The sequence below is a fragment of the Cebidichthys violaceus genome, unplaced genomic scaffold, assembly GCF_023349555.1.
Source record: "Cebidichthys violaceus isolate CVI_PGR_0920_01 unplaced genomic scaffold, fCebVio1.0.p SCAF_2, whole genome shotgun sequence".
Classification (NCBI taxonomy): Eukaryota; Metazoa; Chordata; class Actinopteri; order Perciformes; family Stichaeidae; genus Cebidichthys; species Cebidichthys violaceus.
In genome coordinates, this window is record NW_027176372.1 from 18,625,939 (window position 1) to 18,639,887 (window position 13,949).

Sequence of the window (13,949 nt, forward strand, 5' to 3'; positions counted from 1 at the left end):
TATACTATGACTTTTTATGACATACTATATTGAGTTTTTATGAATTACTATACCATCAGTTTTTTTCTAACTTATACTATGACATATTTATGACATACTATGACTTTTTTTACTTTCTATACTTGGTGTTACACTTTACAGTGTCTGAAATATAATTTTAGAGTTTTACATATTTAGTATGAAACTGATGGAAGTCTTAACATCAGTGAGCAGCAATTCAAATACCCACCCTCCTTTTATTGTATATAAAGAAGAATTAAAAGAAAATTAAAGATTATTGACATCCTTTGTAGGTCAGGAGTCAGACTCATAAACAATATTAATGTGTCGTGATCGGCACGCCAACATGTTGCCATGTGAATGTCTTTCTCCTTCCAGCCCTCTGTCAACAAATGACAAAATATGTGGGTGCCTGAATTTGAGTGTGGATTCAGTCAGTTACTTATTTTGGCCCTGGTAGAGGGCAGAATGCCACGATGGCCTCTTGTAGTAGTTCCTGGTTCTGAGTAAGCAGTAAGTGAATGTTTATGTCATCCACCAAGAGCCGAGTTCACTCAGGACTTTCAGGGTTCAGATGTCGGGTCATTTCAAATCTCCTGCTCTCCAGTGGACGGAGGTTTGGGAACAACAGACTGTGTCCCAATTTTGTTCTGCATATTTATTGTATACATTGAGTACTATATACTAATATTTTTTCTCATAATGTTTTTTGAAGTTAGAACAGAACATTACACTAGAATGAAATTGTACAATACAACAAAATGAAATTTTACCTTGCCACTGCTAATTAAACATTTCAGAGAGAACCCCAGGGAAATGTTTATATATTTTATAAATTTACAGGCTGTATTTGTAGCTGGGAAATTAAAGGCATGGTTGGAAGAAGTGTAGCATGAAGGGTGAACTCACTCAAAAACAGCTTAGAATTTGTGAGAAGTATGAAACTGGGAAATAGGTTTGGTCAATGTCACTAAACAGCACTACAGGCTTTGTACATTTAAAGTGCCCTGTGGAGTTTTCTTGTAAACAATTTTTTTTTACTCACCAAAACGTATTGTGTGTATCATTTTGTGTGTCCTTGAGGTCTAACAGACATGTTGAATGCATTCATTTCCTGTATTCTTTACAACCATTTTTACTAGCTTGTCTTCTCCTTCACTGCCTTTGTTGGCACATTAGTGTCTTTCTTGAAATGTTACCGAAAGTTGACACAATAATATTAAAAATAAATAAATCACAAAGACATCTGAACAGGTGAGCCCTGTCAAGGTTTATGTCAAATAGCAGTGTATGTGTTAAGAGAAGTCTGGTAATCATCACTTTAATGTGTCACTTTAAGACATTAATGAGGCATCTAACAGGGTTCAACTGAGGACCAATAGCATCGTACTGAAAGGGTGTATAAACAAGCTCAAAACCGACACAGCTATTTATGTGGCAAAGGGCTTTAGTCTTTAAAAATAATTAAACAAACAGTATCAACCAAGAGGAAAAGTGGTCACAAGCAGAACCATCAGTGATGTATGGAATCTTGATATTAAACTTGATAAACACCACAAACCTTAAAAGTAACCTTAGTGTTGCTTTAATAGCCCTGAACACTTATATCCAACACCAGCACACAAAGATGCTTATCATGGTGTACAGAGCACGGAAGTAATACGAAGCACTTAAAACATTCAGGAGCAGTTTCAGGAACCAGCAGTTGTTAGTTACCTGCTTCATCCCTCAAACAACTCGTAGCCTCGTGTGACGGCGTCACACAGTGACACTGGTCTGATGCTTTGCTTTGATGATAATGTGCTGTTGTGATGGTTTAGGTTCTCCACCCTGCAGGGTTTTTCCCCGGGAATGTTTTTAGCCGAGGTGGTAAGCCACCCAGGACGCATTGTGTCTTGTGATGAATTTTATTTGTAGATGATGTCACACTTTAAAAAAAAAAAAAAAATGCATTTACTGTGTTAAAAACTCTTGTGCGTTTGTCCCCTGGTCTTCTTCCCTTTTAATGTTGTTTTCCATAAAAAGGTAAAAAATTGTGATTGGTTCCAAAACCCTGCTCTGAATTTGAAGCTATTAGTCAAGTAGCCAAGAGTTTGTCTCACGAAGCCAACATAAATCTGAGAGTTAATTGTGAATATGTCTGCCGAGAATCGATTGAGCTCAGAAGCGGAAAGACAGATTACCAAAGGAGATAAATATGTGTAATGATGTCAGAATAATGATGTGACTCATAACCTCTTATAACCTCTGAGACTTGTGACCAACTGTTTACACACAAGGTGTGGTAGATTTTAAAAGGATGCATGAGTCCCTCGTTTGAAAGGCCTCTTTATCGCTCCCTTTAGATGTATTTTGGAAAATGTAGGTGCAACCTGGCAAAGTCGTTCAATCCACCATTTTAGTCCAGACTGAGATGTCTCAACAACTTCTGGATGGATTGCCATGAAACAAGCATTCATGGTTCCCAGATGCCTGGGAGGAACCGTATCTCCACAACGGCTGATTGCATTGCCATGAAATTTTGTTCTCACATCTAGAATTAATTGAAAGGTCCTAACGGCCACACTTGTGTGACATATTTCTGGCATTTGCCTCAGTGCCCGTTAAGACGAGCGCGTGGAGGTTTATCGGAGCTCACTGGGACTTGCTCGATTAATAAAGATATCATGTGTACGCCGCAAAATTGAGCTCAGTTGTTGGAACAAATAAGTCACAGTTATAATCAGATGATGGAAATTATCTCGGTGAAGTCACCCAACGTTGCTTGCATGGCTGTAGAGTCTTGTTGTAGAGCCCAGTGAATGATACGGTCATTCAGTCTGGAGTATGTTTGGTTCATGTCTTCTCATCCTCATGTCTGTTGCCAATCATCTATTGTACAGCCCCTATTAAGGATTTCGTGTCCCGAACAAATTTTCATGGAGCTTTGTCAGATCACTAAGTAGAAAGGTGTTTCTGGCACAATTTCACCTACTTCCAAGGTAAAAAATCTCCAAGTGTTGTAGAAGTTTATACCTCCTCAGATAACGAAGTAATGACTTTGTGAGGCTAGCCTTAAATACAAAAAATCTCCTGAAACATCAGCTTTATTTATGATGGTTAGAATTGCATGTTGCACTGTATATTCTACTTGGTCAAAGTGTCAAGTCATAGAGCTGAACCCACAGCTTTAGGACTAATAAGTTCTGTCACACCTTGACTTTGGCACCATGTCGTGAGTGTGTTGGCTGTCAGAGTGACGGACCTGAACCTGTCTGGTTCTCTGGAGGTGGTGTGGGGGGATTTGACGGTGGCCGCATATCACTGCTGGGCCTCCTCACCTGCAAGGGGCTCCACTTGTTTGACAGCTGCTTCCTCATGCTCCTCCTCTTTGGCTTTCGTGGCCGTCTCCTCCTCTCCTCGCTTGCTCCTGGCTGGGCGCGGTCGCTCAGCGTGTCTGAGGACTCATCGATGTACGCCAGATTCTCTCCGAAGAAATCCAGCAGCTGGCAGCTGGGTGAGGAGGCAGCGTGGAGGGGAGGGGAGGGAAGCTGGATTGGGTGGCGAGAAGGAGGAAGAGGGGAGAAGCGAGGGTGCAAACCAGGAGCAGGACTGCGTCTGTGGTTAGTTTTGGCTACAGATACACATTTCTCTGCTAGAATCAGTTTGTCTTTCTCTCGTGCTGTGTTCATGTATGCGACTCTCGCTCCTCCCTCCTCCATGTTGCTGACTGTACAGTAGGGCTGGAGCTTGTGGAGCGCCAAGAGGGACGAGGAGACTGAGGAAACGTCTGATCTGGAGTCAAAAGGAGACTCAGATCCAGAGAGGGATCCTCCTTGCATGGCTGCACCTGCTGAGTCCAGCTCTAAGGTGGAGTGTGCCACAGGGAGGGAGAATGAGCGGGCCAGCAGGGGAAGAAACGGCCTGCCCTCCACCTGCAGACCCACAGTGGGGTCAACTCTCAACGCAGGCACCACCCTCGGGACCGTTCCACCTCCAGCGGCACTGACCCTTTGCCTGGACTTGGCCACCAACGCCCTCTCAAGAGACGAATGGGCCTCCAGCCGGCTCATGGAGCTGGACAGGCCGGCCCAGCGGTTCGGCAGGTGTCCATTCTCAGATCCTCCTCGAGCCAAGTATCCCAGAGTGCCCTGGGCTCCCCGTCGCATGCGTCGACGCTCACTGCGTTTCCAGCGCCGGCGCTGCAGGAGGAAAGGGTCGTTGAACTCCAGAGGGTTTGGGATGCGGAAGTCCATGGACATGTTCTGAATATTCTGAGTCCAGTCTGTAGCGTGGGCCCTCAACTCCTCCATCTGAGAGATAGAGCAGGAGATGGGGAAAAAGATGAACCTCTAACCAGGATTAAGTGCTGCTCCTCTTCTCTTGGTGTACATTACTGGCTCTCTAGTATCATATTTCGCTCACCTCTGCGCGGGTCCTCTTAGACAGCACTTTCAGCCAGTTGCCTATCATGGTGAGGATGGAGGCAAAGTAGGCGAGACCAAACACTATCCACAACCACACCAGAGGCTTGAAGAACCAGCCGACCTCACGACCACCTGGACACAGAGAAAGTGGAGTTTTAGTGTGAGGCCATGGTCCCCAGAGATGCAGCAGTCGCCTTTCTGTTGCCCCGTCACAATAATCAGAAGTTAGAGTCTGATACGGAGCAGTCCTGGAGCAGAGAGCGAGATGTGTCATTAACATGGGTGACCTGGGTGAGGGGTAATTGCTCTATCCACCAGACCAGTGTCTCAACCTTTTTTGCTTGGGACACCTTAAGTCATGCTTGCATTATTGCACACAGCTTTTGCACATCTCTTCCATTTTGGGTATAGAAATTTGAACTGCACTGTTTGAAGTAAGACATGAGGTTGCGTGTAACTTGCTGTGTATTGCGTGTGTGTGTGTGTGTGTGTGTGTGTGTGTGTGTGTGTGTGTGTGTGTGTGTGTGTGTGTGTCAGTACCTGGTACGTAGTCTCCAAAGCCAACAGTGGTGAGAGTGATGACCACAAAGTAGAGCGACTCCAGAAATGACCAGTTCTCCACTTTCTGAAACACAACTGTAGGCACGGCGAGGAAGATCAGACAACCAATCAGGATGGAGAGAACCGCTGAGATCACACGTACAGTGGTCGGCCTGACCTTACGCTTCTGAGAGAGAGAAGGATAGCGGGAAATACAGAGGCAGAATGAATGGTAATGAATACTTAATGAATGACTGTGATCGACCACAGAAAACAAGTTGATTGACTTAGAAGTTTTATTTTAACTGGTAATTGTTTTACTGTTTCAGATCAAATGCCAACTTTTTTTATATGAAATAGTGTGACAATCATTTCTCTTTCAGATAAAAGTCAATTAATGCTGAATCATTTCCTCAGTACCATTCATCTATTTTTAATGTAAGTATGACAACTGAGTATTTGTATGTGATAGCAGTTTTCTTTCTTTACCATTTATTTTCAAGTGAAATACGTCCTTTTTCTCAGCTACCACTGACATGGTGCCCTTGAGCAAGGCTCTTGTTTACCTGCTCAGGGCTGCAGTTACAGTATGTGTAATCACAGAGAAGCTGAAATTTGCCAGTGCTGACAGCATGCAAATAACCAAATTATCACTTGCAGAGACTGTTTGCAGCAGCTACTTTTAGCTACTTTATTTAGCATTTCTACATTGTTCTTTACTTTAAAACAATCAAGCAAATTGAAAATCACTTCTTTCATGACAACAGGAATATGAATTAACACCAGTAGCAGTGGTTCACATCCAGGTAGTGGGTTCTAGCTTGGTTCTTAACCAGAAAATCACAGATTATTCACTGCAACAAAAAAAAAGGAGGTTTGAAGCTGTGATTCACACGAGGTGTAAATCTAACTGCAGTTTGGTTCCTGGGCAGAACAGACCATTCTCACCAGGAAGAGGGTCTCAATCTTTGCCACAGCTCTCCGCAGCACTGTGCCCATGTGGTCACCCACTCCAGCCAGCAGTATGCCAAACATGGGGATCCCCACCAGGGCGTAGCACACACAGAACAACTGGCCGTACCACGTCAGAGGAGACAAGTTGCCAAAACCTGTTAGAAAGTTTAAAAAAAGGACCTTCAATTAAAGTTAATATGCATGCGAGTTCTATGAAGACTCCTTTTGTATCACCAACTTCAATTTACAACAGACCTGAGACACAATTCTGAGATGTCTTTTGGACTAACATGAGGTAGAGTTCATTGCACATGGATTTTAGATGGCTAGTATCAAAGAAGAATAAAGAGGAATGAAAAACAGAAGATAAATATGTACAGTAAAATGTCATAGCATAGTATGTCAAAAAAATTTAAATGTAAAAAGTCACACTTTAGTATTTCATGAACAAAACCATAGAAAAGGCATAGAATACTTTCAAAGTAATATTAAATTATGTCAAATATGTTAAATGAATTGTAAATGTCATGAAAAATATCAAGTAATAAAAAAGTCAAGGCAGACTATGTCGAAATAAATCATAGTATAGTATGTCAAAAAAGTCATAAAAAAGTAATATATGTCTAAGAAAGTCATAGTACAGTGTGTCCAAGGACAAAAAAATCACAGCAGTGTGTCAAAAAAGTCATAGTCAAGAATATCAAAATAAGTCTCAGTATGATGTCAAAGTCATAAAAGTCATAGTATAGCATGTCGAAAAAAGTCATAAAAAAGTCATAGTACATCAGTGGGCCGTGAGAGATCGTCAGGTGTGCCGTGGGAAAATGTCCAATTTCACTTAATCGGTCCAAAGAAATATTATTTAGTTGCTGCAAATAATTTGCCATTGTTGAGCATCTGATCCTGCAACACAGTGACTGGCTAAGTAATGAAATACTCTTCCATGCCAGTGGGTGGCAGCAGGATGACCTTGTTCATTTAAAACAGTAGAATTAAATGATGTGCGGGAGACGTTGCAGTGAGACGAACAGTGATGGAGAAATATTTGAAAAGAAAAATGCTGACTCTGAACTGGGCCCTGGACAAAAGTCAGCTTTGTGTTCATCTAAATAGGCCCAGGTTTCACACTGAGTAAGGACCAACAAATTGAGAGACTTGTCATTAAATTGTCGGCATATTTGTTGTATTATGCTAAAAGGTGTCCTTTTGTAACTTTTTTGGTTGTTGATGTGCCAAGGGATCTTTTTAAAGTAAAAAATGTACCGCGGCTCAGAAAAGGTTGAAAACCACTGGTATAGCATGTCGAAAAAAGTCATCGTATAGTATGTCAAAAAAAGTAATACAAAAGTCATAGTAAAGTATGTCGGAAATACAGATTATAGTATTTCAAAAAAGTAATGAAAAAGTCTACGTATAGTATGTCAGTAAGTCATAAAAAAGTCATAGCATATTATGTCAAAAAAAGTCATAGAACAGAATGTGAAAAATACCATAAGTATCTTAGTATACTGTACCTATGGTGGTAATGATGGTACCACAGAAGAAGAAGGCTGAGGCCAGGTCCCAGCGGGAGGTGAAGTTGGCAGAAAGGTTGTTCACATCGAGTCCCGACTCCACCGCAGACACCACTACCTGCAGGTGAGGTATGTCATTTACTCGCCATACTTAACTTACAACACAGGTTATATCCTCTACATATGTGCAAGTACCAGTACAATTATCTTTAAAAAATCCAATGCATCAATGCAAAAGGATGGTAGTAGATGGAATTTAGTTTTCTTTATATCAGGTTAGCTTTAGTGCAATGGTTCCAAACTGGGGTTGGGCCTCCTTGAAGGGTCGCAAGATGATCAATGGGAAGGGAAAGAAGAAAAACAAAAAGTTGCCGCTTTTTTAGCTGACTTTTATACTTACTATTAATTCTTTTTAAATATTATATTAACTGCAGTGCAAACTCATATTTTGAATTGAATATTGTGCAAAGATTGAAAACAATTTCAGATTAGCAAGTGCAGCCCAGAATCTTCTGAAACTAAGCCTGACTTACTGAAATAAACCTGCTTTAACTATCAGTGATGAACATTAAAAATAGACACGTGTGTTGTGTCTCAAGTTTAATCAGAAAGAGCAAAAACAGAAAAGCTAAATAAATACTTTATCTCTGTGGTTAAAAACAAATCTTAAAGCTGTGGTTGTGTTTACAGTTAGTGTGAGTGGGATTACGTGATGAGAGTGCGCTTAGTGTGTCCATTGATACCTTCACAAGCTTGTAGAAGTCCAGCTCGGTGACACAGGAGTTATTATCAAGGAAAGTGTTCTTGGTATCGAGAAGGTCTTTGTATGCCAAACTCTCCTCGGGGAGCTCCAGGGTTCCAAAAACAAGCGCTCCCATCACCAGGTACAGCATGACCCCAATCAGCAGGGCCAAGAGGGTGGTACACCGCATTTTCTCCCCGTTGACCCCCCCTGGGGGGTCAGAGCTCAGAGGCCAGGCTCTCAGTCAGGATACACCGGGGCACAGCTGGCCATAAACAGGAAGTTCCTTTAGAACACTGTATATGTGAGCACGGAAATAAGCAAGCAACACAAGTGTTCGTGGAAGGCTGACACACAATAACTACCTTTATTTATATATCTGTGCGTCAACCCAAAGAGTCACTGACAGGAAAAGTCAGAAGTTACGAGCTGACAAAGTGTAAAGTACACTTCTACACATCTTACAGTAGGTGGTGTACAGTGGTGTTGAAGGAGTGCTCCAGAAACCTGTTTTTGTACTCCTCCATTAGAAGCTATGAGCTCACAAAAGAAATGATGGTCAAAAGTGAAGCAGCAGAAGCCGAGGAACCCGGTCTCTTTAGCCCTTTTGTATGGTTCAAGCCCACACTGGGAAACTACATTTCCCACAATTGTGAGGAATTTTAAGTTTTAAAGCATTCCTAGTGCTGGATATTATGTGTCACAGTTTGGTTACTTGGGAAGTGTTAAACCAAGGAGTGTGGTCATTGAATGTATATTGAGTCTGTGATGGGGGTTTGAGGAATGTCAGAAGGTGTCAATCTGCGGGGGAGGAGGGTAGTTCACTGAGGTGTCTGCCCAGGACAATGGGTCAGGATCCAAGGAGAAGCTGATTGGACTTCAGCCAATCGTGGAGCTGATCGATAGGTTGAGGAATGTAACTCTGGGGGGGCAAAGGAGCTGTTTGTCCCCTGAGAGAATCAGACTTCCTTCGTACCATGGGGCAGATACATCTATCTGTCCTGTGGTATGAACGGGGTCTCATATTTCTTGAAATATTTGACTATCGATAGTGTAATTTGGTTTGTGATTGTTTTGGCTTCTGTTAACAATATTAAATACTTTTGATTTCAACCTGGACCTGCTGACTCCTGCCCTGCTTGCTGATGGAACAAAGAGTGCAAAGGGGGGGGGCTGCTGCTTCTTCTCCTCAGTGGCCTTCTTCTCCACTATGGCCTTCTTCCTCTCTGTTTGAGAAATTTCTGAACATTACACAATGCAGTTTGATATTGTCTTTTACTGTGATGCCGTCATGTCAATGTCCAAGTTGTAATTGCTCTCTGAAAGCTCTGATGTATCTGACTTGGCACTTAAAAAGGAACTCTGCTGATTTATTATTGCACTGCTGAAACACTGTCTGTGGACAGTTTAAAATCAATGCAGTAGAATCAGAGATATCGTCTTTTTTTATTCCACAAATTCTTCTGTGTTCAAAAACTGGCTCCCATAATGCAACATGAGAATATGTTCAGTCAGATTCAGTTTGTTGTGCTAGTAGCTGCTAGTCAGGGGCAGCACAGAAGGTCGGGTAAGCTCACTTGTTTCTGACTCTACACCACTAGATTTTGGTAATTTTCAAACTTCTAGTCTTCACCCCCAACCCACAGTGACTCAAGTGACATCATTTGAGGCAATTTACCAATCTTCACACAGGTCTCTCTGGAGACACAAAAAGGTTTCATACAACCTGTTCACATATGCAGAAGCACTCCCTCAAGACCTGTAACCAGATATGTGTGTGTGTGTGTGTGTGTGTTACTCTTAAATGATTGAACCCACATTTAATGGATATGATGTCAGAGCTAAGAATTTAAATCCTCACAAGATCAACTCAGTAATCGTACAACCGCCTTGACATCTTTCTCATCTCTACCGTCCAACCCTAATCTATGGAGTCAGATTAGTATCATAATACACACAGAATGATTCACAATGTATTTTAAGAATAATATATATAAATGACTCCACAAAAATAAATAAGCATACAACACATACAAATATTTCTTGTTTTAAATAAATCAATAGAAATCCACTAATATATGTATTTAAAGGATCATAAATTTATGGTTAATATATATATATACTCAGACAATCACATTAGCGCATCCAGTCTTATGTTGTGCTCAGGTTCTATTTGTGGATTTCTATTACATTTATTTAATCTTATTTGTGTTTGCATTAGAAATACAATTGTGTTTTACATTTATACACAACACTAACAACTTTTGTGTGCATTCAAAAATATTTTTGTGGAAGAAAAATATGTAAATCCCGAAATACATGTGTGAATCCTTGTGTGCATTCATTCATTATGATACTGATCTGACCACATTCAAATCACATGAACGCGGTATTAGACCCTCGCATTCCATTGGGATCACATAAAAAAATGCAGCAATATTGTAATATTGAAAGAAACTATTCTTCGTGGACTCTTTTAAACTCACTTTTATGATAAAGAATGTTTTATAAAACATAAAACAGATTATAACAGTACCTTAAGTCACTGACGTCAGGAGCTCATCCCATTAGCTCCACAAATCAGGTGACAGAGAAATCTCCTCTTTCCTCTGTGTCTCTGCTCTGCTTTGCTTTCTCTCTGGTTCTCCTGTCGTCAACGTTCAGGAGCGAAGGATTGTGGGTCCATTTCCTTCTCCTTTATGCCACTTGAAGACTTAAGCACAACGAACTGCAGAAACAAACACATGCACGTAAAAGTGTAAACGTAGGTTTGAGTGTAGATGAACAGAACCGCTTTAAGTTGGCACATTTACCCGTTTCTCTCTTAGTTTGAGCAAGGGTACGAGTGGCATTGAGTAAGTGTTCCCACTGTAGAGACTTTGTCATAATAACCAGGGAGGGACTGACACACTCCAGGCCGCCCTGCCATCGGTCTCTCAAATGATTACACTCTGCCAAAACTCCAAACATACATCTCGACATTAATCGAAAACATCTTTATCGCTTATCCTCATTTGGCTTCTAATGTTTTCTTTGAACTGTGTTTACTTTTGACACACACACACACACACACACACACACACACACACACACACACACACACACACACACACACACACACACACACACACACACACACACACACACTAGGGTTTAGAGGGCTTCTTGCTCTGGGTAAGCCCTGGTCGTCTCCACCATCACAATGTTCTGACATTTCCCAGCCGACTGTCAGCATTCTGCACTAATGGACTGTTGGCTTTGGTTTGTGCGGACCGTCTCGCTCTCTGCCCCTGGCTTCAACACTGACAGACATTATTAGTTATTATCACTGTCTAAACCTGCGCTGGCATATTTTGATATTTTGCTAAGATACTAAGTGAGAGGGGCTTAGAAAGAGCAGAACTGTGGCTGACGGGCGGTGATCTAATCTTAAGTTAAACAGTGGAGGCAGGTGAGGAAATAAATCATGAGGTGAGCTGTTTGAAAAGAAGCACGGGGCTGGTTGAAGATGTACATTCTTTCTATTCTTAGGTCCGCATATAATCCAGGTGTGCAAGACAAATCTGACCAAAGTGGGATAAACTATAGAAACTAAGATAAGAATAAAAGCAGCCGCAAAACATGCTTCTCAACGTGGTTACTCGCTCGGTTAACGGTCATATTTGGAAAAAACATACAAAATATTTTTTACTAGGATTACATGCTGTATTTCTTAGTCTGTGGATACTTTTTGGCAAACAAAAGGATTGTACATTTGTTTTTGCATAGCTAATATAAAAAAAAATATATCTGAACTATTTCCTTATATGATGCAATAATAATGTTTTAAGGTCATTTCTATATTTTGTCACCATCAACGTGTGAACTCAGTTTGTGACAAAAGAAAGGTTTACCACGTCAACACTTCTCTACAGTTTGGTTCGATTAAGGTCAGATTATTTATAATATCATATTTGTAGATACATAAGTGAGATCTGTGAGGCTCCAAACCACTATGAAGTAAAGTAAATGTAAATTAAAGCTACTGGTTTCGTATCCACAGAGGCCTATTGATTTCACTGTACATTCTCATCCCAAAGAAACTCCTCGTCGTTCTTTTTTTGGGGGGAACAACCAATCACACCTCTCTAAAAGAATGCTTCATACCTCCTCACGAAGGAAAAAGTTTCTGTCCTTTCCTCGCTGCTCGGAGAAATTTCCTTCATCCCTCCTAAGCTAGGACTCCTTGCCAGAAATGTTGAGGCTAAGTTAGGAGCTCTCTGGGGGGAGTCTCAGAATGTTTGTGAATAATGCCCCTGGATTTTTACGACTGTACGGTTTCTACAGTAAACCAGTTCAACAATAAGAGGCCTGTTTGTGAATGTGAAAGAAGAAAAGTCCCACATCTTTATCTGTGCCGACAACCCTCCAGAGATGAATACAACTTAAGAATTTGCAGTGATGGGAGAAAATAAAGCTTCTATAGATGTAATTACCCGCCGAAGGATTTGCCTCTTTTCAGTGAGCCAACACTGACGTCAGAGAGAGATCACAGGTTACAACTTTCGGTTCTGTGGTTTTATGCTCTGGGAAAGAATGATCCTCAACAATAATGATAGGACTCTTTGTGCTACAGAGGTCGCATAGAAAAAGATAAACTAGCTGACATTTTCATCTGAGGCTGTAAAACAAACAAAAAAAACAACTATATTTTCAATTAAATGCTTATCAAATGCAGCCACGCTCCTAAAAACACAGATGTCAGAATCTTAAAGTATAGTTTTAAGCTACGTTTCTTTCTAAATGTTGCACTTAAATTACTGTGCTGTCTGTGTCAGGGATCAGAGAATGTATATTGGCAGGAATGTTGGAGCAGGGGATTGATCATCTCTTTTTAAATCAGTGTGACAGCCTGCTACTATACTTGGTAACTTAGAATTAAAAAGAAAAAAAATATTTTGGAGAAAAGGCATAAGCCATACATGCATACATCATCAAAAAATACACATTTCTGCTTCAAAAGTGACAATAAACAACTAACCAAAAAACACTTAAAACTCTCAGTAACCCACCAGAAAAAAAAAAGAAGCTTTGCATGTCTTACCTTCAGTTTGGAGAATGTTGCTATCCAAGTGTTCTCTCACCATTCGGCGCTCAGCGAGGAGCTCTGTGTGAGTGTGTGTCTGTGTGTGTGTGTGTGTGTGTGTTGTGAAAGTGCATGTGTGTTTTCTCCTTGGAAGGTGTTTCCCCATTCTCGTGACCCTACATCACTGTGACAGAGGAGAGCAGATCGTAGGAGGACCAGATGGGGGAGGAAGAGGAGGAGAAGAAAGGGACAAGGCATGTGAAGTTCATTACAGCGCAGCAAGTGTGATTAAGTGCCGTCACTGCAGAGGAAGAGCAGAGGGCCTCGGAGTTTCCTGAGCTGGACGTGGGGGGGCTTAGCCCTCTAAATCCTCGCTTTTCCAACCTCTGTCTTTTTTTGGGAAGTAAAAAGAGACACTTGTTTCTTCAAAGCCAGACTTATCGTGCACACAATTTTTCTAGCGCTTGAGGAGGATTTTCATCATGAAAATAAAACAGACTGTTAAGATAGGAAAGCCCGACTCTTCCATCGCCTCTTTAATTCTTTGATCCTTCTTTAAAGCTTTCAGCACCTTCTCAACAATGTGTTCATGACCGAGAGGCAAAGGGAGAGGACTTTGGTAATTGCGGAAATACTTATGTGATTTAGCAAGATATTCCACTTAAACACTCCGAGGCTCTCCTCATTGGACCACGGCGCTCCTTCACACTCAAATGTCCAGCAGCAGC

At 41.3% G+C, this 13,949-nt stretch overlaps 1 protein-coding gene across 2 annotated transcripts; it reads right to left on the reverse strand.

Annotated features, from left to right (window-relative positions):
• Positions 1 to 1,305: 1,305 nt before the first annotated feature.
• kcnk4a (potassium channel, subfamily K, member 4a) lies at positions 1,306 to 13,362 on the reverse strand. 2 transcript variants are annotated; one of them, XM_068714961.1, is made up of 8 exons: positions 13,240 to 13,362; positions 10,693 to 10,884; positions 8,158 to 8,421; positions 7,415 to 7,532; positions 5,895 to 6,055; positions 4,947 to 5,133; positions 4,405 to 4,538; positions 1,306 to 4,292 (listed from the first exon to the last, which is right to left on the reverse strand). In XM_068714961.1, the coding sequence occupies exons 3-8, from the start codon at positions 8,344 to 8,346 to the stop codon at positions 3,231 to 3,233; spliced, it is 1,851 nt and encodes a 616-aa protein (XP_068571062.1). In that variant the 5' UTR covers positions 8,347 to 8,421; positions 10,693 to 10,884; positions 13,240 to 13,362; the 3' UTR covers positions 1,306 to 3,230. The 2 variants fall into 2 exon arrangements, with proteins under 2 accessions (XP_068571062.1, XP_068571061.1); XM_068714960.1 differs by having other exon boundaries at positions 5,886 to 6,055.
• Positions 13,363 to 13,949: the final 587 nt, after the last annotated feature.